This window comes from Arachis duranensis, chromosome 8 (assembly GCF_000817695.3).
Source record: "Arachis duranensis cultivar V14167 chromosome 8, aradu.V14167.gnm2.J7QH, whole genome shotgun sequence".
Taxonomy (NCBI): Eukaryota; Viridiplantae; Streptophyta; class Magnoliopsida; order Fabales; family Fabaceae; genus Arachis; species Arachis duranensis.
The window spans coordinates 2,606,780-2,628,768 of NC_029779.3; the positions used below are offsets into that span (position 1 = coordinate 2,606,780).

Sequence of the window (21,989 nt, forward strand, 5' to 3'; positions counted from 1 at the left end):
AAATTATCCCAGTAAATATTATTATTTTTGATCGGTAATAATTTATGTCTATATTTATAAAAATTTTATATACAATAAATATATAATTTATATTTATATTTATCAAAATTTTATATATACATATAAATTAATACAGTTTATATTTATATTTTTTAAAATTTATATACATAAATTAATAAAATTTATTTATTAAAAATAATTTAATATTTATACTGACTAAAAGAATTTTTCTTAAAATAATACAACTGCTCAAATAAAATTGTTAGGCTAATCAAGTTACAATATAAAGACGGGAAAAGATATGGTTTAGTAGGCAGAGAGTAGCGTGATATGCGATTGGAGTTTGGAGATTACTCACCTAAAGCTTAAAAATAAAATAAGAACCACAAATTGATTAAAAAATTAAAATAAAATAAAATTATGAAGCCCAAGGTTATTCCCAGTGCATGAGGTCACTGGACAATAAAAAAATATCGAAAGGTTGGGACCAACCAAAATGAAGACGTGTATGGCCAGGATTGTATTATTTTGTCCAACTCAGTCCAATTTCGAGCAACCCGATGAGGCAAATCTACGGCCACTTTCTTCTTAACGGCTATTTTATAAAGACAAAATCTAACGGTTCTCAATGCTTTGGCGGTTGCCGCCCTACAGTTAGTATTTCCACGGTGCCAAAAAATAACATGTATGGTAACCGACCAAAATGGTTGTCGGTAATTTGCGAGTAATCGCGACATTATTGTTTTTTTAATAGTAATTACAAATTAAATATTTGCAATCATGACGTTATATTATAGGTAATTCTATCTTCTCCTTTAAAAGGAAAACATATTGAATATTCTCATACATTGTTTAGATGAATTATGTCCTAATCAATAATAATTGAGTGATGTATTTGACAATATGAATATTTTTGTTGAGCGTCTCAGAATGAATTGTTTGGTATATGAATAAATAATAATTTTACATATAATATAATAACTGAAGGAAGTATATACCAAATGTTGAGGGAAAAAAACCTACAAAGATAGCCGTTGAGGGCATTGATCTTCATCTTGCTTTATATATAAAAAGGTGTACGAGCATCGACCCTTTGCACGCTAACAAATTAATGAAGGGGAAGAAGACCCATCTCTTTTGAAAAGCAGGGTCACTTTGATCCATTATATTATAGTTCTAACTTATGATCCTTCTTCATCTTGTTACGTTTCATTGATAATTAAGTTAGTTAAGTCTTGTTCTGCTGATCTGCTTATTTCATAAGATCACAATCAAGCTAATCTATTATATATCATCTTAGAGATTGTATCTTGTTCATTTCTTTAACTTCAATTACACCTTTGTTCATAATATTTGTATAAAATTTTCTTCACAGGCAGCTACTGAGCTGTTTTATTTTTTGTATTGCACTAATCAACAATCCACATATATATTTTCTTTGTTTAATTTAATGGAAGCTTTCTGCCAACAATCATCATCACTACTTTCTGCAAACAAGAAAAAGCAGATGAGAATAATCAAAACCGCCAGCAGCAGCAACAAGAGAATCGGAGGAGGAAGAGTAGGTAATCACGTTACTCCTCTTGACAATACATATGCGTATGCTGCTGCAGCTGCAGGTCTCTTGAATCATCCGTCACGCGCCAACTCTTTAGTTCATTATCAACATCAACAACAACAACCACCGCTCCTTCCTCTGCCAAATGCTTCATCAATTCATAATCAACATCAACATCACCAGCCTTTGCTTTCTAGAAGCCAGAGCCTCATGATCTCATCTCCAATGAAATCCAACAAAGCATCAACGAAGAAGAGATCCTCCTCTGAACATGATAATAGTAGCCACCGCCGGGGACCCGACCCAAAGGACCTTCCTAAACATCTTCCTCTCTCAAAAGTGTTGATGATGGGAGGGAATAGTAATAAGGGGAACATGGAAGACATGATTATGTCTCCGCCGCCGAGCAGCTTGCCGCTGCCAAAGTTTTCTCTGAGGTCCAAACTCAGTTGCAACGCCGAAGCCGCCGGTGTTGACGACGGAGCAACAAACAATCTCCGCAGACTTCTACGCCTCCGATGAGGTTGTTCATTCCCGTTATCGTTTATGCTTCGTTTGAAGCGCGTTACGTTACTTACTATCATTATGGTAGTCTAATGTTAAGATTATAATATAATTATATGTGTGAAAAAAGATCGGCGAGGGTAGATTGCCGATTGTAGAGACCGATGAATGTCTTTTGTTTTCATCTGGTTTTAACTTTTCCTTTTTCTTTTCTGTGGTGGGGTGGTGTTCGTTTTGCTGAATTTTGTGTGTACCACTATGGTTTTTTTGAATGGGGTGCACACATACAAGCGTGGTTGTTCAGTGTTTATGTATAAGCCACCATTTGTTGTGAATGAGAATAGTTATCATGACAAGATGAATTTATATCAGATTTATGGTGGAAAGGAAGACAATCGCAAGTTCTTACCCACACCTAAAAAGAGAAAAAAATAAATAAATAAAGAAGAAGAAAATACCGACCTACGAGTAAAAGCTAAAATGTTTCGCGGTGGCCAGGAGAATAGGAAGAAAACTAGGAGGTACTGTTAAAACAGAGTTAAATTCATCTTATTGTACCATGCAGATAATTTTTTAGGTTAGCATCTCTATGGAGAAAACCGAGGAAAAATCATAGAAAACGTGAGTTAAAAAATCAGTGTTACGAGAGTTATGACTTCATTACCGCAGAAGAAAATTGAGGTGGTGAGAGAAATTTCCTAAAGCTCGTAATCAGCAACTAATACCACTTTTTGTGAATAATAATCTTGGCTAAAAGAGAACTTTCAGATTGTTTTACTGTCATCAGGCTAAAATCTAGTACAACATAATGTTTTCATATTTTGGGAATCAACAATACGAAAGAGTGAATAGAATCATTATGTATGTATATGTTAAAAAAGAATAATACATAATCCGCTCCCTCGTTAGAGTGCCGTAGTTAAACTTCAAAAACCAAATACCGCACTCCGTGCTTCCAAATTTCTCAACAAGACAACTACCTAACAAAATTTATCTACAAGTTGTGTATTGAGATTCTCAGGCACCAAGACCACCGAACTTTCAGAATTCGAATCAAAACGGAACTGTGTAAGGCAATGCATATATTTCAACCTCTGGTACGTATTGAGCCCGAGGCCACAAAGATGTGCTTGAACACCTCATGGCACCAGAAATAGGTTTTACTCTTTTGGTATCAGACCTTCCATCCTTAAGTTCCGAACCAAACAGCCAGTCTTCATCAGAAGATAATCCATCAACAGTTAATGGAGGAGGAATCCAATTCTGAAATAGGGCATCATAAACAGATAGCACCGGCGTATCTGATTTTGGAGCAGATCCGTTGTGTGAACTCTGGAATTTTCCTTTCAGCGTAAAATCAGAATTTCCAGCACATGTATCTCTCTCTGCACTAGTGAAACATCTTACTTGATGATGGCTTTCATTGGCATTTTGAACAGAAGAATACACAGTTACAGCACTTCTGGAAGTAGAGCCAAATTGATCATCTTGTTTCTGTTCTTCAGGTTTTTTCAGTGCAAGTCTTAATTTTATGCCCGTTGCTGGTTTAACAAACAGTCAAACAACACAGTTAAACATTGGGGTCAGGACAATATGATTAATAAATATAAGCAATTTTATAGTTTTCTTACTCACCTCCATTTTGACTAGATGGTGATACACTCCTTTTCCTTTTGTTGCCGCTTTGGATACTGTCCGAGCTGCAAGGTTCTAACCAAGAGACTGGTTGGTCATGTTCCACGGTTATGTCACTCTTGTTCTGCTGTTCATTTTCGGAGTCATCTAGCTTTTGCACGCAGACCCCCTTACTTCTCTCTGTCGTGCTTTCCCCTGCTGCTTCAATGTGCTTCTGGTCTTTAGCATCACTGAAATTGGAGGTTTTTCCTTTCCTCTCTCTCCTTTCTTTCCTTTTTTCCTTCTTTTCCTTCTTTTCCTTCTTTTCCCTTCTCCTTTCTTTCTTGAGATCTTTCTTGACCTTAGCATCCTCTCTCTGGATCTTTATATCACCAGAGTAATATTTTCAAATAGATGATATGAAAGACCAAAGAAGCTAACAAGCTAATACAAGCATGTTCACAGTTTGGCCAGCACAAGATTTATGCATCCACATTGTTTTGGAACAATAGCTACAAATGTTGGAACAACTATCCACCAATAGTATAGTACTTCACAAAGAAAGGGTTTAACTAAAATTGATTATAACCAATGTTAAAAGGCAATTTACCCCAAGAATAAACAATTTCCCATTACAAGAAACAAATTCACGTTATAAAAATCTTTTGAGGGTGACAAAGTATTCGATAATAACTACTAGTGCAAAAGTTTGAGACATCATTGCAGAGTGCAAACCATCTTATATGGTATCATCTGCTTGTAAAACGTTTCTTAGCAAAAGGGATACAATGATCTGGAAAGCATGATATAAACTAACCCTGGTTTTAATAACAAGGCATAAAGAACTACCACAATATTAGATATTCAAACAACCATTTTTATATTGATTTAACTAGAACTAGAAAGAATTTGCACTTTCTTGAAAATATTTTTCAAAATGAGAAACCTGAACAACCATGCAGGGTAGAATCTGTGAATAATACTATCCTGGGCATTAATTTACACGGTCATAAAACGCTTATATTTTCAAGCTGAAAAAAACCCATAAGAATTCTTGTTGGATTAACAATTGCAAAGACCTAAAAGTCTAGAATCATTGCACATTAATATATCAGAACCCGAAGTACCAATTTCAAACCCTAGACGAATTACCAGCAAAGCTCAAAGAACGTGAATTCTTCTGTTATCGGGTTAATCAAAAGGGTTCTCAAACAACTTTTAAACCTATGCTTATCAGGAATTAGCGCGGTTAAGTAATTCCTAGAAATAAACATGAACACAGAAAGATCCAGTTCATCAAGAATCCAACAAGTCATAACACGACAGGGTCTATGCAGAAACAGAGGCCTTGTGCCTATTCACATATTTCAGTTGAGCACAAACGGAAATACAAAACCGCTCAACGAACCTTAATTGATTCGATCAAGGCCTCGCTACATGACCCATTGCTCGTATACCCTGTAGGTCTGAAGGGAAAGCATCGCGACATCTTCGATTAAACGAAAAGTTTCCTCAAATCGCAAACAAAATCAACAGAGAAAGCAAGCGATTCTGATGGATCGACACCAAATAGTAGCAGCTAGTACGATTGAGAAAAGTTTACAAAAAATCGAAGATAAAACCAGAACTAGGGTTTCGCCAGATCTGAAATCCCAAATCTTAAAGCGACTAAATGGATGCGTAACATAATCGTGAGGCCTAGGGTTGTATTTATAGTGGCAGCATACGCGTAACGTAATGACCACGCCGACTTGCTGTTTGTTTCCTATTTTTATTATTTATTAATAGGCCCAGCCCAAATAGCTTATTGTCGCTCATACTGAAGCCCGAAGTAGTTTGGGCCTGGCCCTGTATCATTGTAATAAAAATTTGAAAACCCTAAACCCTGAAGAATCTGTACTGAGGATTTCTTGTGTAGCAAAATTCCAAGAATAGCGACCATGCGACGTGTCGTTAATCGAGCCATATTTCTAGGCAGAGCCTTAAGGAGCAACTCCACCGTCTACGGTGGCTTTACCGGTGGTTCCACTGTTTGCCAGGTGGCTCCCTACGACACGTGCTCGAGTTCCAACTCTAAGTGGCTGTCTCAGAATTTCGTTGATCGCTTGAGCCTCTCAAATCCCTACTTAGCTCACAGTGTTAGGTTCGGTTCTGCAGCTGCCACGTCTCTCGCTCAAGATGTGCAATCGAATGCTTCGCTTCGCTCAGAAGAGGGTTTCAAGTCCAAAGACGTGGTTCTGTTTCAGTATGAGGCCTGTCCTTTCTGCAACAAAGTTAAAGGTGAGTTCCATTTTCATCATCAATAACATCCTCTTTGATCTGCATGTATAATTATATTTTGTTTTAGTCCTTGTTCATTGAATTTGAAATTTCTTGTGTTTGTTTTGTTAGCGTTTCTGGACTACTATGATATTCCATATAAAGTGGTGGAAGTAAATCCAATGAACAAGAAGGAGATCAAATGGTCTGATTACAAGAAGGTGCCTATTTTGACAGTTGATGGTCAACAAATGGTTGATTCTTCAGGTTCATGCCATTCCTGTTTAGTACTTTCATTTGTTTGTGTGTGTAAGTGTATTCATAATTCATATGTTGTAACCAACATTGTGATTGTGAATTCCCAATTTTATGTATGGCAGAGATAATTGATAAGTTGGTGAAACGGATACGTCCCGATTATGATTTAGATGCAGCTGAAGAGAAGAAGTGGCGCGAGTATGTTTGTTATTTATCTAGTCTATTCTTTTGGTTTAGTTCTTGGTTTCTTACTACTGCCTCTACTTTGTTTCCATATCTCTATCGGGTATTGATTGCCCGGCTTTTAGCCTCTGATGCGTAACACTAACATTATATTCCGACTTGTTGTGTAGGTGGGTGGACAATCACTTGGTTCATGTATTGTCACCCAACATATATCGAACTGTTTCCGAGGCTCTTGAATCATTTGAGTATATCACCACTCAAGGTATGATTTCACTTCTAGACTCTGTTGCAGACGGGCACTCTTACGAATCTAGAAGATTATTAATATAGAAGCTTAAATTATGTTCTGTTGTAATGGTTTTGATTGTACTTTGTAGGGGCACAACAATCAAATGAACTAGTAGTTTATCTGTTTTATAATTATCACAACTTTTTACACTAATCTAAATTCAAAATATTGCAACACTTCCAAGCATATTTCATTTCCTTGAAATACTTCCATCAAACCTATTTCCTTTACTACGAACTTCAAATTGCATGGAAATTATATGAGATTGGACATTTTAGTAGATCTAAAAGTTCTTTACATTCAGTTATTATTCTATATTGACCTTGTAATGCCACAGTGGGATGGATATGCATGCAAATAAACCTCTGATTTATATGTAGGTAATTTCAGTTTATCTGAGAGGTTAGTGGCGAAGTATGGCGGTGCTGCTGCTATGTATTTTGTGTCAAAGAAATTAAAGAAGAAACATAATATCACCGATGAGCGAGCAGCACTGTATGGAGCTGCAGAACAATGGGTTGATGCTTTGAAGGGCCGAAAGTTTCTTGGTATGTCCAACCACTATGATTTATAAATGCTAAGAAAAATATTTGCTACTCCCAGACTTATAAGTACCTTTGTATTCTTGATTTTGGCAGGTGGAATGGATCCTAATTTAGCAGATCTTGCTGTCTTTGGTGTTCTACGACCCATCCGTCACCTCAAGTCAGGTAAAGATATGGTAGAGCACACACAGATTGGGAAATGGTACTCTGATATGGATCAGGCTGTAGGACAGTCTTGCAGAGTCAATTCAGATAGTTAAAGTATAGTGAGTCTCAACTTATAAATTGATATCAGACTGCTGTATGGAAATTGAAATAAGTTTGCAGCTACAAAGTTTTGAACGGCATGCGAATTGCTCTAGCTGCCCCCTTTTGGTTGTAGTAATGATATATGATAACTGATAACAAGATGTTTCATCTGGTTTTGTGAAGACTGACGAGCACAATGATCTTACTACCTTAACTTGTGTGATTATACACTTATGCTGTAATGCAATCAATAAGAGGAGCTTCAGCAAGGTGTTTTGGGGTAATAATATTAGTTTATTCAATATTCCCTATATAATTGGTCAATTACTTCTTGACTTAAGTCAAGCAATGCTATTTTGTGTGAAAGCACAAGTAGCATACAAAGGTGGAACATAAACAATCAATAGATTTAATTCTTTCTTAGAGCAGTTTTATACGTGGAGGTGGTTGGATCAGATGTCCTTTTATAATGGTTTTCAGTTCAATACTGCCATATTACTTTTAGGAAATAATTTTTGGCTTTGCTTTACCTTGTTCCTTTTATGTGATAAATAAATAGTTTTTTGGTTTTGTCATCATTTGATGTGCAGATGAATCATTCTGAAATTTGCAATTCGACCATTTGATGAGGATTCTTTATCCTCCGGGGTTCTTTCATTGTGTGTATGCATGTTTCTTTAATTCTTGAGTAAAGTAATAAATAAACCCTTTAAGATTTACACTTTGGATACATTTGTACTCAAAGAAAAAAAAAAGTACCAATAAAGTTTTCTAAGATAGCAAATGTGAACACATTACTTTTAAATTAGTCTTTATGATTAGGGTAGAAGGTCTTATTTAAACTAATTTATCCACATTTGTTATTCTGGAGGATTTTCTTAGTACTTTTTTTCTTTAGAAACTAATCTGTGCGAAATTTAAATCTTCAAGGATTTATTTGTCACTTTACTCTTAATTCTTTCTTGTTCTTTTTCTTTTTCTGTTTTTGCTATGCTTTTACTGTGTTTAAAGGTGATTATATCTAACAACATAAATTGTCTAAAATATGGCTTATGAACATTGAGGATAATTCTATTAGATCTTGGATTCAAATTTTAAAATTGATCCAAATAAAATGTTATTATGCAATTTTTTATTGTTAGATTTATATTTTAACTTGCATTTGTATTTATTATTTTAGGGTTAAATAAATTGTAACTTTATGTAAAATTTGTGCTTTTTTTAAGTCTCTATAATTCAAATTGCAAATTTTTAAGAGAATAAAGTAACCATAGCAACCCAAATAGAAACTTCAAATTCTTTTATGAATAAAAAACCGAAAAAAAAATTAGAAATTACATCAAAAAACATGTATTTTACAAAGTTTCATCTTTAGTTCTTTACATTAATTTTAAATTTGTAATTACATTTTTGGCATTCTAAAAATATTTAATTTTTCAGAATATATTGAGACATATTTGCAACTAGTTTGAAATGGATGAAAATATTTTTATAATTTATTGCTAAAAATAACTTAATTATAAATTTAAAACGAATATAAAAATTTAACAATCCTGCTAGGTAATCAACTAGGATATTAGTTAAGTGGAACAACTTTTTATAATTAAAAAATAAAATTTTGAATTTTTAAAAAAATGAATTTTAAATAATTAGTATTAGCACCACCAAATTAGGATTAGCGAAACGTAATTGTTTTGTCAACGGAAAGCTCATCTCATCTTGTCTTCCATTCTATTACCGTTGTATCTTCTGCCAGTTGTATCTTCTGCCACAACTCCTCAGTGCACCGTGCAGGACGACCTATATCGAACAAAAAAACATCTCAAATTTAAGAAAAAGAAACATTCAAAGTTTAACAAAAAAAATCCCAAATTTAATAAAAGAAACATTCCAAGTTAAACAAAAGAAATATCCTACAGTTAGTTTAATAAAAGAAACATCTGAATTTTAATAAAAAAAACATCCTACATTTATTTTATCAGGATATCCGTTTGCAATCAATGACATGGGAGTTTTTTTAAGGTCTGGTCGCGGCAAAAAACACGAGCGCACGCAGCGCTGCACGTCACAGTGATGGTGTTCGTTTGCATGGAAGAATGGCGGCGCAAAGAAGCGCCTACGTCGGCGACTTAGGGTGGACAGGACTCGCGGGCAAAGCTCGATGTAGAGGAACCATCTGTGCTGCAGAAGGCATTGCATGCAGATCGTGTGTCGCGGCAAAGAGGATCATCAGCATTGCGCATATGACAACTGCGGTGGAAGACGTGACAGGGTCGACACCGTTTGTGGGGGCGGCGCGACAGCGTGAGTGGAGTGGGAGAGAAAAACAACACCATGAACAACATAAATGGGAGTGGAAGAAAAAGGAGGAGTGTGCAATTATTTTTTTTACAGCAAATAACGATAAGAAATCAAATTAGAGTTAGATTTGAATAATGTTATGGAAAATTTTTTTTTGTATTATTGGACCTTTTTATTATAGCCCACATTATAGGCCGATATTTCGTATCCTAGTTAATTTTTTAGATTTTTTCAAAATTCAATTAGGATGTTTGAAATGTTGAACTTTTTTTTCTTAATATTGGATCATCGGTGGTGTTACCTACCAGAATGAGCTAGCATGTGTGATTAACAGCATTATGAGAGCCGTCAATTTCCATGATGAAAACGTCGACGCCTTTACGAAGAAAAATATTACTGATGTATTGAACAAAACGTCATTGACATTTTGCTCTGCATGGGCGACACTTGGTAACTCCCTCTCTCTTCCCACGCATTAACCCAAAAGCCAACTCCCTCCTTCCTTCATTCTTTCTTCTTCAGTCGAGTCTCCATCCCCATTTCTATTCTGTTTGAAGAACAAAAATGGCAGCTAGTAATAGATAAAAAAACGTTAGTATTTTATACGTTTTATTAGTAGTTAGTTGGGATTAATCCTATTTTTTTGAATTAAATATTCTAAAAACAAACAGTACATAATTTTTTTAAATTAATTTTTTCTCAAGTAGATAAATAAATTAATTGTTAGTGCTGTTAGGAGTAGTTTAAAAATATATTTTTTTGGTTGTAGTTATAACTTATAAGTTATAATAGTGGTATTAGTTGTTAGTGTTGATAAATTATCGTTAGTGTATAGTATTAATTGGATGTTACTATAATTAAATTTTATGTTTAGTTTAATTAATTTTTTTAAAAAACAGAAATTTTGTTAATTTTAGTTTTATTTTATATAATTTTTTGAAAAATAACCCGTTTTAGCAATTTTAGTTTTTTGAAAAACAGACTTTTAAATAATTTTAGTTATATTTTAAATACTTTATTAAAAAAACATAATTATTTAGTAAATTTAGTTTTGCTTAAAATAATTGATTTCAAAATAGAATTATTTATTTAATTAGAAAATAATTTTTTAGCCTTGATTATTATTTAATGAGTATAGGTTATTTTTTGGGATTTTTTATATAAAATGTTAGATATTTTAGTTTTTATTAGTTTAAATTTTTAGTTAATTTATATGTGTAGTACGTTTAGTTAAAACTAGGGCTGCACACGGATCGGATCGGATCGGATATAGCCTAAAATTCTATTCCATCCGCACTGTACTCATCGGATCGGATCGAATACGATATCCGCAATTTTTTAGGCCGAATCCGATCCGATCGGATCCGCAAGTATGCAGATCGGATCGGATCAGATATCGGGTATATCCGCATAATTCAATAAAAAATATTTTCAAATTTCATTTGGCTATTTTTACAAAAGAAAAATCATTTTTCACCCATTTAAGTATATTTAATTCTAAAATATTATTAATAAAAGTACTTTTGAATAACAAAAAAAATAATAATACAAGATTTAAGTTTAATTATTCTAAGTCGAAGTACAATATAAAAAATAACAAACAAGATATCATAAAATTCATAAAACAACACACTAAAATTCATATCACATTAGTGTTTATTTTCTTAAACTTGCTATTTATATGTGATGTGCGGATATGCAGATTTGTGGATTGGATCCGCGGATATCACTGCCAGATCCGCAATCCGATCCTACTATAGTGCGGATCGGATATGATCCGATCCGATGGCTCTGCGGATCGGATAATATCCGTAAAATTCGGATCGGATACGGATAATTACCACGAATATGTGAATATTATCCGATCCATGTACAGCCCTAAATAAAACTGAATTATTATTAATTATTAATATATATATATATATATACCGTTAGATTTTTTTATTTAAATTATTGATTGAAAAACAGAATTAGATTTTCACCTATGTTTACTAATTTTAGACTTATTTTAAAATGATGGAAAAAAATTTAGATTGGATATTAATACTTAGGATATGTGTTTAGTAAATAGATTAAAAGTTATTATTATTAATATTTTCACTAAAAAGGAAAAAAGGAAAATGTAAGCAACGGTCAGTCGGTCATATATTTTTTTATTGTAGAGTTAAAGATAAAGATGAAAAAACGTAACATCACACGTGTTGACGAGCATATATCAGAATATCTTTAACATCCTGTATATTTAAGTACTTTTTGTATTTACTGTTGTGCTTAATAATTAATAATTCAATTAGTGATTATAAATTATTTAGATTTTTAGTAATTATTAATTATATTTGTTACTAAACCGAGTATTAATTTAGTAATAGTAATTAATGACTAGTTCTGGTTATTGACTGTTAGTTATTACTTTTGTTTCCAGGGTTCAAGAAATTTGCACATGAGACACTTACACCAGATAGACTCATATGATGCAAGGGTAGAAGAACAACTAAGAGAGAGCGGATTCTATCATATATCTCAGATTGGGAGGATCTTGACTCATGGTCCAACTATAGACGCACTGGTTGAAAAGTGGGTGGCCTGAGATGCACACGTTTCATCTTCCACATAGCAAGTGCATGATTACATTAGAGGATGTCGCCATGATTTTTGGACTCCAAACTCACGGCTTGCCAGTTACTGGATCAAATGACCACAGCAAAAGTGGGTTAGAGAATGAGTGCATGACCCAATTTAGTAGTGCTCCTGGCCCGAACAACCACAAAGGAAGCAGAACCAAGCTAGCATGGTTCCGTACCCTAAAACGGCGCCAACATTTGACTGACTCAGCTAGTAGGAAAATTTATGTAAAATGTCAAATAATGTATCTATTTGGAACGACGTTATTTAGTGATAAGTCTGGAATCACTGTGCACTGGAAGTATTTGCCGTTGCTTCGTGAATTTTCTCATATTCATAAGTTTAGTTGCAGTTTAGCTTGCCTTGCACAAATGTATCGATTCTTATCTTGGGCATTTAAGTATGATTGCAAGGACATGGATGGTCCTCTGCCATTGTTCCTTGTATGGTCATGGATGCGAATGCCGTCAATAGGACCACGATGGATACAAGCTTTCCACTCGCTTGCAAGTATAATTTAGATAAGATGTGGATTTAATGATTTTTGCTGTAGTAACTGATATTACGAATAAGTTATGATTTAATTTGATGACATTGTTGTTGATGGTTGAAATGATTTGTGAATTGAGGGAACCCTTAAGGGTGGTTAAGTCTACTTTTAAGGGAGGTTATGTCCGAATTTTTATAAAAATACGGGTTGTTACAATATGTCAGGTGAAATAATTATCAATCAGCTATCGAGCAGTATAAAAATTGGACAACTGCGGACGTCAGGAAAAGGTTGGACGATCTTTCTCCAGACGGGGTACGCGTTTCCTCATTTATACTTTTCTTATACTAAACTAAATTGATGATTGCGCATTTATAATCTTGAGATTTGATATGTTTTTATAGTCTGTGCGGGACGCATACAGTCCCAACCGGATTGTGCCGCATGTTATTCCATTTGAGATCAACGATGGTGCAGATCTCTGGAGTGCGACTGTGTCTTTAATATGCTTTGAGGTTGTGGAGCGGCATCCCACTGATAGGGTCAGAAGACAGTTTGGCTTTCATCAAGACCCGCCAGTTGAACCTATGAAACTCGTCGCGTCCCATAACATAGTGCTGACGGGTCCAAAAAATAAAAACTGGACGTGGAACACGAAGAATGGATCTTACAATGGTTAAACAGTCCTGCATCCGTATTGATCGGTGCACATGTCGACCTCTACCAACCATCTAATCAATGCATGGAATGGTATGTTCATAATTTTGGTGATCACCTGCGTCTCTCCGAGCATGCCAATGAAGACCAACAACCACAACAAGAGCAATCACATCAACAAGAGCAACTATCTCCACAACAACACCCACGTTAGCAAGAACAACAACCATATTCACAACCATATGCATACCCACCGTATACATGCCTACCACATCCACAACCATATGCATATCCACAACAAATTTCATACCCACCATATGCACAAGAATATCCACAGCCTTTGTCTCAGCCTGTTATATCATATCCACCATACTCGCAGGAATATGCACAACCTTCCACTCAGCCTACCATACAGCCATACACATAGCCCTCTACCATGCATGAGGAATACATACTGAGTCAGGCACCGCACTTTTCGTTGACACAAATACTAGGGACATCGGCATAGAATGAGGATCAGTATAGGCACATTATTGATTGGGTTCAGGGTCTTGAGTCATCTCAGTGGGTAAATAATTTATTTTCTACCCAGGACATTGTACAGGTGCCGGTGCCTGAAGTTGTTCCTAGTTGATTATCTTTGGATAGGAATCGTCCACCACAGTCATATTCTGAGCACTCTATGTAGAGAACCTCTATTAATTCTGGTAGGAGTGTCCATAGGGGGATTGGATGTCGCCAGTCTCCAACACGAATTTTTATGCCTGAGGAGGATGAAGAGGAGACTAACGATGTGGTTGACGAGACTTGTGCCGGTGAGCATGAGGTCGATCAGCTTCCTTTATGTCCTGATTCGGTTGATGAGGTTGATACAGGTGATGACATGGCTGATGAAGCTGGTGCAAGTAATTTGATTTTATGCATTGAATGGGATTGGTATTTAGGTTGATGAGACATTATTTACTGATATAGTAATAGTATTGTGTTAAATTGTTTATGGCTGTTGATTTAGGATTTCTATTCACCCTATTGTTTATTGATTAGGGTTGGTATTTATACTATTGATCATGTGTATTGACTAGTGCTAATTTTGTTTGACATTCAAGTGCTCAGGATAAGGGTTATGATCTCAAGGTTGACCCGGCTCACAAAAGTGCCTTTAGATGGAGCCCGTCAACCATCAAGAAGAGGGTCAAGAAAGGCTGTTCGAAAATGGCACGAGGCATGAAGAAAACTTTCTCTAAATGAACCATTTGTTGTGTGAATGTAAATTTATATGTATTTGAGTGAGACTTGTTTGATGATAATGCACACTTTTGTAAGCTTGTTGAGAAAAGATTAATAACTTATTGAGATTTAGAGAACCTTTGAGGGTGGTTAAGTCCATTTTTAGGAGAGGTTATGTTCGAATTTTTTTTTTAAATGTAAGAGTTTAATGAAATTGAAATGTGTGAAATGTGCCTTGAAAGAACCAAACTTCAACTGACTATTACCCTAAATCCATTAAATGGACACCACTAAAAATAAGATTACATAAGAGTAAGTGAGTTAAATGGATACAACTGAATACAAGAATAAATGAGATAAATGGACACAACTAATAAAAATAAGCCAAGCTGACAACTATTCATTCGGAGCCGAGCCACTAGCAATAGCTCCCCTACGGTGCGGACATCTACTTCGACTGTGACCCTCACCACCACAAAGCCTACAATGCCTAGGACCACGCAAATCATGCACATCCATATCATTCAAGAAGCGTGTTTTTTTAGGACGATCTTTGGCCACTCACTTGAGGTGAGGATTAGGAATTAGTCGTGGTCCTTGATACACAGTCCATGTTGTTGGCTTTCCCAGTGGCCTGAATCGGGTTCTGTACACCTTTCGGATCTCTCCTATGGTATATACCTCATGCACATACTTCTTCCAATCTAGGCGCTAATTTGCACAATAGGCAAATACATGGCGACAAAGAATTCGATCGACCTGAAACTTACCACAATCGCAATGTCGAAGATGCAGATTTACTGCAAACTCTAAACCGCTGGACATCTCACGCACTTCAAAAACTTTGTTCTGCCTGTCAAATAAATTAACTTGGATGATTCCTTATGCCCTTTGATTAGACTGGATTTTCTCAATTGCATAGTCAAAGAATAGATGACCTGCACTTATACGAGCCTCAGCGTCGCCCTCTTCCTTGTGAACAAGGCATTAAGCCTGTAAAAAGTTACCTTGACAAGGGCTGTCACGGAAAGATTGCGTGCTCCTTTCAAAACTCCGTTGATGCACTCCACTAGGTTAGTGGTCATATGTCCCCAACGATGTCCTTCATCGTACGCCAAGGCTTATTACGACCGAGGAATATTGTCGAGCCACTGCTTGTAAGTCACACCCGGCTCACAATATCTCTGGTAACGCATGTTGAACTCGCGCATTGTTTTAGAATAGCCTGCCACAAGATAACAACGCAATCTAGATAATACAATCAGTTTGTTGTTAACTATTCACCGTTGGCCATAAAATACTAAAAAGTTAATGATTTATTTACATATGTTGACAATTAGCTTCTGCATATGTGGCACTTTGAACCTTCTCAAGAAGTTAGAAGCTATATGTCTGATGTAAAACATGTGAATAGCCCTCGGGTTTTTGCCATGCTCCATCACTATGACTTACAGCTGAGATAATGGACTCGTGTCGATCAGAGATAAGACCAACACCATCCCGATTAACTACATGCGTTCGTAGATGGCTAAGAAAAAAGTGCCAAGCATCGGCTGTCTCACCCTTGACTATGGCAAATGCAAGAGGCACGATATTTTCATTTCCATCTTATGATACTGCAACTAAGAGAGCCCCTTTATATTTTCCATACAAGTGTGTGACGTCTACCTGTACCAGCGGCTTGCAGTTTTTGAATGCTTTAATACAAGGATAGAAAGTCCAAAAGACTTGTGTCAAAATCCTGAGATCCTCAACCACCTCATCTCCTAGGTAAGCATATACAGTTTTGTACTCAACAGCTACTGATGGTTCTTTTGCAACCATTGCTTCAAACCATGTCAGCAAAGCTTCATAAGAAGCTTCCCACCACCAAATATTTTCTCAATTACTTTTTACTTGGCCAACCATACTTTGCGATAACTTACCGTACAGTTGAACTTCAACTGCACTTCAGCAATTACAGATTTCACCTTTAGGGATGGTAGATCTGATGCACGTGTGACTACCGTTATACCTCTTTATCACCCAACAATACTGTCTTTTAATAAGACTAACTCTGATAAGTCAATCACAACTTGTTTCATATTGTATGTATTTAGCATAGAATGTCATCGATTCTGATTCATACACCCTATAATGGACGCCCTTCTGAATAGTACACTCTTTAACTGTTGCAATCACAGTCTCTCTAGAGTTAAACTCCATTTCAACGATGAATTTACTGTCTGCGACAACAACAGGCACTGCACAAATGATAAAACAAAATAACAACAACAACAATAACAACAACAACAACAACAACAACAACAACAACAACAACAACAACAACAACAACAACAACAATAATAATAATAATAATAATAATAATAATATTTTTTATCTATAACCACCATTGCCAAGACTAATAATAATATATATAATAATTAGTAATAATAATAATAACGTAACAATGTTAATAATAATTCAATTAGTCCTAATAATAATAATAATAATAATAATATATAAATTTACCTGTATTGACATATTCAAAAAATTCTGGTACATACATAGTATCAAGATTTAAAGTATGCATAAATGATAGCTCTCTAGATAGATGTTGATCTATTAATGCGTTAGCAACATCTATCACATCTCGTTCAATTGATATATCATTTTCATCTACATCTTTAGCTAGACCAACAACTTGATAATTACTTTCAAACTCTTCATCACTTTCAGTATTATAACCCATTCAGTCTATATTGGGTTCTAAAAAATCATCTTCAATTTCTTCAAACTCAACATATAACTCAATAAGTGAGGTTTGTACTCTAGTTTGATGGTATGTTGAAAACATTCCTTGTATCCCAACTTCATCAGCCATATGCATTATTTAAAACTGAAACGAAACCACTAAATATTAATACAGGCTGCCTGCACAAAATATTTATCACTTTTTTCAGGCCTTGATGATTTACACTCTGACAAAGTACAATTTTAAGTCCTTCATATGTTATTGAAAGAGGAACAACAATAACACATGGATTCCCACACAAAAAACTCACACCCTCATGTGTATCATATAAAATCTGACCATTGAAATATATTCTTAAACTAACATAACTCTCCATTTTATATACTTACTACATTTACCTACAACTTTTTTTTTTAAAGAAAGAGCTCAACACTCAAAGTAGATCGTACAATGTCACAAGCTGAGATAAAGTAGCAGACTAACCAACTCCTATGTCATCTCTGGCATAGCCATCAACAATATGAGCTAGTTACCACACCATTCCGTAGCACAAAGAAACGTTTGAGTTACACATTCTGCAACGCCTGCTGTCTTGTTATGGAAGATTACGTCATTCTGCCGTAGCCAAATGTTCCATATAACTGAGAAGAACCCAGCTAACTAGTACTTGCGTACCTCCTTTCTCATAGGCATGGATCTCCAACTATCAAAGTGATCTTTCAAAGTGCCGGGAGCTGTCCACGCCTAACCAAATTCTGTGATTCATACACACCACACTTGCTAAGAGAACTCACAAGCAACCAATAGGTGATGAACACTTTCAACTGCCTTTTTACACAATAGGCACAAATCGTCATTTGGTTCCAGAATTCCCAACCTACTGAGCCATTCCTTTGTGTTAACCCGGCCAATAAGAGCAAACCAAGTGAACAACTCAACTCTAGATGGGGCTAATCCTCTCCAAATTTCATTTATGAACCTGTAGCTCAGAATCTCCTCGTCCAGAGTCGCTTCTTGCAAAACCTGCATAAATGAGTTAATAGTATAAACACCTTCTTTTCCAAACTTCCACACCACTCTATCTTGCACTTTTGCTATCAGTCTAACAGATTGCAAGACATGGAGCAACTGATCCAAGGTTTCTATTTTCCACTGGCGAAGCTCCCGCCTCCACTGAAAATGCCAGACCCACTCTATCCATCCCAAAATCCACAATCCCCAATTGGTGATCCTTTTGGCTTGAAATCAAGAAGAGTCTCGGATAAGAGTCTTTCAACTTTCCTATTTGGAGCCACGTATCCTCCCAAAATCTGGTATTCCTGCCTTCCCCTACCTCAATAGCAAGGCCATCAATCATCTTCTGCCTGACTCGTTGGTCTTTTATCTGTAGTTGACATATGTCTCTCCATAGACCACCTCTCACTGGTAGAGTATGAGTAGACAGCAGCTGGTTTGGGGTCAATCTATTGCAAGAACACACAATCTTCTTCCACAAGGGACAGTCTTCCTTTGCGAACCGCTACCACCATTTAAACAACAAAGTAGTATTACGAACCACAACATCACCCACTCCCAGCCCTCCTAACTTCTTTGGTGCCTGAATCATCTCCCACTTCACAAGAGCCATTCCAGGTCGTCCGTCCTCCTTTCCCCGAAAAAAACCTCCTCTGTAGAGAAATGATTCTTCGTGCAACCATATTCGGCATCTTATACAGACTCAGGTAATAAACTGGGAGACTGTTTATGACTGACTTTATGAGTACCAGCTTCCCAGCCTTGCTTAGGACCTTCGCTTTTCATAAGCTGAGCTTCTCTTCCACCTTATCTATTACTGGCTTCCAGGTTTTAACTAGCCGCAGATTTGCTCCTAGGCTAATACCAAGATACCGCACCGGTAGAGTTGCTTCCTGGAAGCCAAGCAACTGACACATCCGACTAGTCCACTCCCGACTACAATTCACTGGTATCAAACTAGACTTCTCAAAGTTAATGCTCAGTCCCGACATGATTTCGAAGCACCTCAGTAGTCTCTTATAGTTTTTCACTGACCAACAGTAGGGATATTTTACCGTTCCTCACTGCCTCGCCTATAATTCTGTTGAACACATCCACCACCAAGACAAACAAAAACAGCGATAATGGATTGCCTTGGCGAAGTCCCCTCTCCATTTTGAAGGCTTTTGAAGGGGATCCGTTAACCAGAATAGAGATGGATGTCGACCTTATACACTTCTTCACCCATGCCCTCTATGTGCTGCCGAAGCCCATCTTCCTAAACACAGTATCAACAAAGCACCATTTAACTCTATCATAGGCTTTGTGGAAATCCAGTTTGATAATCGCTGATGCCTTCCTTTTTAGTTTTAGCCAATTCACAGTTTCGCATGCAATTAATACTCCATCATGTATCTTCCTTCCTTTCACAAAAGCACTCTAGGATTCACCAACTAAACCTGGCATGACACTCTTCATTCTTCGTGTCAACAATTTAGAGATCACTTTATAAACACAACCAACCATGCTGATTGGTCTTAGGTCTTTTATCTCTTTTGCCCCGACGAATTTCGGTGCCAACACTACTCATGTAACATTGGAGTCTGCTGGTAGTCTTGCATGCTCAAGGAAGCTCATCATAGCTGTAGTGAATTCCGATCTAATCTCCCCCAACACTTTTTTATAAAATTCATGTTGTATCCATCATTCCCTAGTGCTTTTGAAGATTCACAGTCCCATACCACCTCTTTCACTTCCTCAGCTGATGGCATCACCTCTAAGGCTTCAGCTTCCTCCCTCTCCAGTCGGTTTACTAATCCATCCCTAAAGCTCACCGTTGGGGAGGCTTCCTGGTGGTACAGCCGTTTATAAAAATCTCGAATGGCCACCTTAATTCTTGCTTGATTCTTTATTAGTCTCCCCTTAATCACCAATGACTCTATCCTGTTGCTCCTTCTTCTTGCCGAAGCGATATTGTGAAAGAATTTAGTATTCTTATCCATCTCTTCAGCATGCTGGGCCCTCGACATTTGCTTCCAGTGGACATCCAATCTTACATACCACTTCTCACAGCATCTCACTAACGCCATTCTCCTTGGCTCCATTGTACCATCATACAAACCACTAATCACCATATCATCCACCTTCTTGATCTCTTCTTCAAACTTCCTTATCTTCTCAACTATATTTCCAAAATGCTGCTTATGCCATCTCTGAATTGGAGCTGTCAGCCCTTTCATCTTGTCTAGGAATTGTACTTCACCTAATTCCCTCCACTCGTCCTTCACCATTCTTAGAAAGCCTTCATGCGTGAACCACGAGTCCAGGCTCCGAAAAGGTCTTGGGCCATCAAACTTTCTGCTCTCTTCCATAATCAATGGGCAGTGATCTGATAAATCTCTTGGACCTCCTGTCAGTTGTGTCCCCGGATACCTCTCTAGCCACCCCAAGGTAACAAGGGTCCTATCAATTCTACTGTACGAACTCCCCTTAAACCATGTATATCTCTGATCATTTAACGGCAAGTAAACCAGCTCCATATCATTTATCCATGCTCTAATATCCTCCGCCGACGCTGATAAGGAAGTCGCGTCTTTTCTTTCTTCTAAGTGTATAATTTCATTAAAATCACCCAGAAAACAGAATGGTACCTGGCACAACCCTGCAATATAGCTCAACTCTTCCCATAGTACTGTCTTCTTAGATCTCACATGTGGTCTATACACTAGACAAACAGCACACCGAAAATTATCTTTTATCACAACTCCTTCTACATATAACTATCTATGTCCCTTGTAACAATTAGTTAGATTGAATACTGTTTCATCCCATATTAACAATAATCCTACAGACGCCCCAGCCAAACTTACATACTCCCAACTAGCTCTATCTCTACCCCAAAGACTCATAACATCAAACTTAGTCACCAACTCCTTTTTTGTCTCTACCAACCCCAACATTTCCAAATTCTTTAACATACTAAATTTTCCAGTACCACCCAATCCCCTAATATTCTAGGAACTTATAATCATTTACATTATTAGAACACACCTGGTTGTGAGATTTTGGCCGACTTCTCCGTATTCTTTCCTTTTTCTTTGCCTGCCTCCACTTCAGAGCCATTGCCTCATTTTGCTCCTGCAAAATTACCATGATATCCCCCTTGTCACTACACTAAGCACCAAAATCTACAGCTAATTTTCAAGCTTCTTTATTCTCAGCCATCTCTTCTTCTCAGCTCCGCCTTTGTTCCTCACTGCGGGGTTCATTTTCCTCCTCCAATTCAGCTTCAGCTTTTGATCCTTCTTCTGTACGACTCTCATATGCCTCCTCTTGGCCTTTGTCGTGATCCCCTGTCCGTCCCTTCATCGATCCATTCCTTTCATGCATTCTCCATCCTGTCCCAAACTGGCGTTGCCCGTCGTTGTTCGGTGTATAGCGGTTGTTGTCGGCGGCGTCCCCCTCTCCATAATCTGCACCCACTATAGCTGCCCCAAGCTCCA

General features: G+C 36.7%; 4 protein-coding genes across 4 annotated transcripts; 3 read left to right on the top strand and 1 right to left on the bottom strand.

Moving 5' to 3' along the window:
- Positions 1–985: 985 nt before the first annotated feature.
- On the top strand, positions 986–2,433 carry LOC107460145 (uncharacterized). Its single transcript, XM_016078472.3, has one exon. The coding sequence runs from the start codon at positions 1,451–1,453 to the stop codon at positions 2,078–2,080; it is 630 nt and encodes a 209-aa protein (XP_015933958.1). The 5' UTR covers positions 986–1,450; the 3' UTR covers positions 2,081–2,433.
- A 467-nt stretch (positions 2,434–2,900) lies between these two features.
- Positions 2,901–5,367, bottom strand: LOC107460144 (uncharacterized). Its single transcript, XM_016078471.3, has 3 exons — positions 5,085–5,367; positions 3,698–4,058; positions 2,901–3,603 (listed from the first exon to the last, which is right to left on the bottom strand). Exons 1-3 carry the CDS (start codon positions 5,163–5,165, stop codon positions 3,116–3,118), a joined length of 930 nt encoding a protein of 309 aa, XP_015933957.1. The 5' UTR covers positions 5,166–5,367; the 3' UTR covers positions 2,901–3,115.
- A 212-nt stretch (positions 5,368–5,579) lies between these two features.
- On the top strand, positions 5,580–8,032 carry LOC107460172 (uncharacterized). The gene is made up of 6 exons (XM_016078503.3): positions 5,580–5,956; positions 6,068–6,202; positions 6,316–6,391; positions 6,547–6,641; positions 7,049–7,216; positions 7,307–8,032. Exons 1-6 carry the CDS (start codon positions 5,617–5,619, stop codon positions 7,471–7,473), a joined length of 981 nt encoding a protein of 326 aa, XP_015933989.1. The 5' UTR covers positions 5,580–5,616; the 3' UTR covers positions 7,474–8,032.
- Positions 8,033–12,408: 4,376 nt separating this feature from the next.
- On the top strand, positions 12,409–13,555 carry LOC107460127 (serine/threonine-protein phosphatase 7 long form homolog). Its single transcript, XM_016078459.1, has 3 exons — positions 12,409–12,895; positions 13,120–13,190; positions 13,280–13,555. Exons 1-3 carry the CDS (start codon positions 12,409–12,411, stop codon positions 13,553–13,555), a joined length of 834 nt encoding a protein of 277 aa, XP_015933945.1.
- The last annotated feature ends 8,434 nt before the right edge of the window (positions 13,556–21,989 follow it).

Excerpts from the sequence above, each read along its gene's own strand:
- LOC107460145 (XM_016078472.3), top strand. The coding sequence starts at position 1,451 with ATGGAAGCTTTCTGCCAACAATCATCATCACTACTTTCTGCAAACAAG.
- LOC107460144 (XM_016078471.3), bottom strand. The coding sequence starts at position 5,165 with ATGTCGCGATGCTTTCCCTTCAGACCTACAGGGTATACGAGCAATGGG. Across the intron at positions 4,059-5,084 it reads CCTTGATCGAATCAATTAAG|ATCCAGAGAGAGGATGCTAA; the intron begins GTTCGTTGAGCG and ends GGTGATATAAAG. Across the intron at positions 3,604-3,697 it reads ACCATCTAGTCAAAATGGAG|CAACGGGCATAAAATTAAGA; the intron begins GTGAGTAAGAAA and ends TTGTTAAACCAG.
- LOC107460172 (XM_016078503.3), top strand. The coding sequence starts at position 5,617 with ATGCGACGTGTCGTTAATCGAGCCATATTTCTAGGCAGAGCCTTAAGG. Across the intron at positions 5,957-6,067 it reads TTTCTGCAACAAAGTTAAAG|CGTTTCTGGACTACTATGAT; the intron begins GTGAGTTCCATT and ends TTGTTTTGTTAG. Across the intron at positions 6,203-6,315 it reads ACAAATGGTTGATTCTTCAG|AGATAATTGATAAGTTGGTG; the intron begins GTTCATGCCATT and ends TATGTATGGCAG.
- LOC107460127 (XM_016078459.1), top strand. The coding sequence starts at position 12,409 with ATGATTTTTGGACTCCAAACTCACGGCTTGCCAGTTACTGGATCAAAT. Across the intron at positions 12,896-13,119 it reads AGCTTTCCACTCGCTTGCAA|CTATCGAGCAGTATAAAAAT; the intron begins GTATAATTTAGA and ends ATTATCAATCAG. Across the intron at positions 13,191-13,279 it reads ACGATCTTTCTCCAGACGGG|TCTGTGCGGGACGCATACAG; the intron begins GTACGCGTTTCC and ends ATGTTTTTATAG.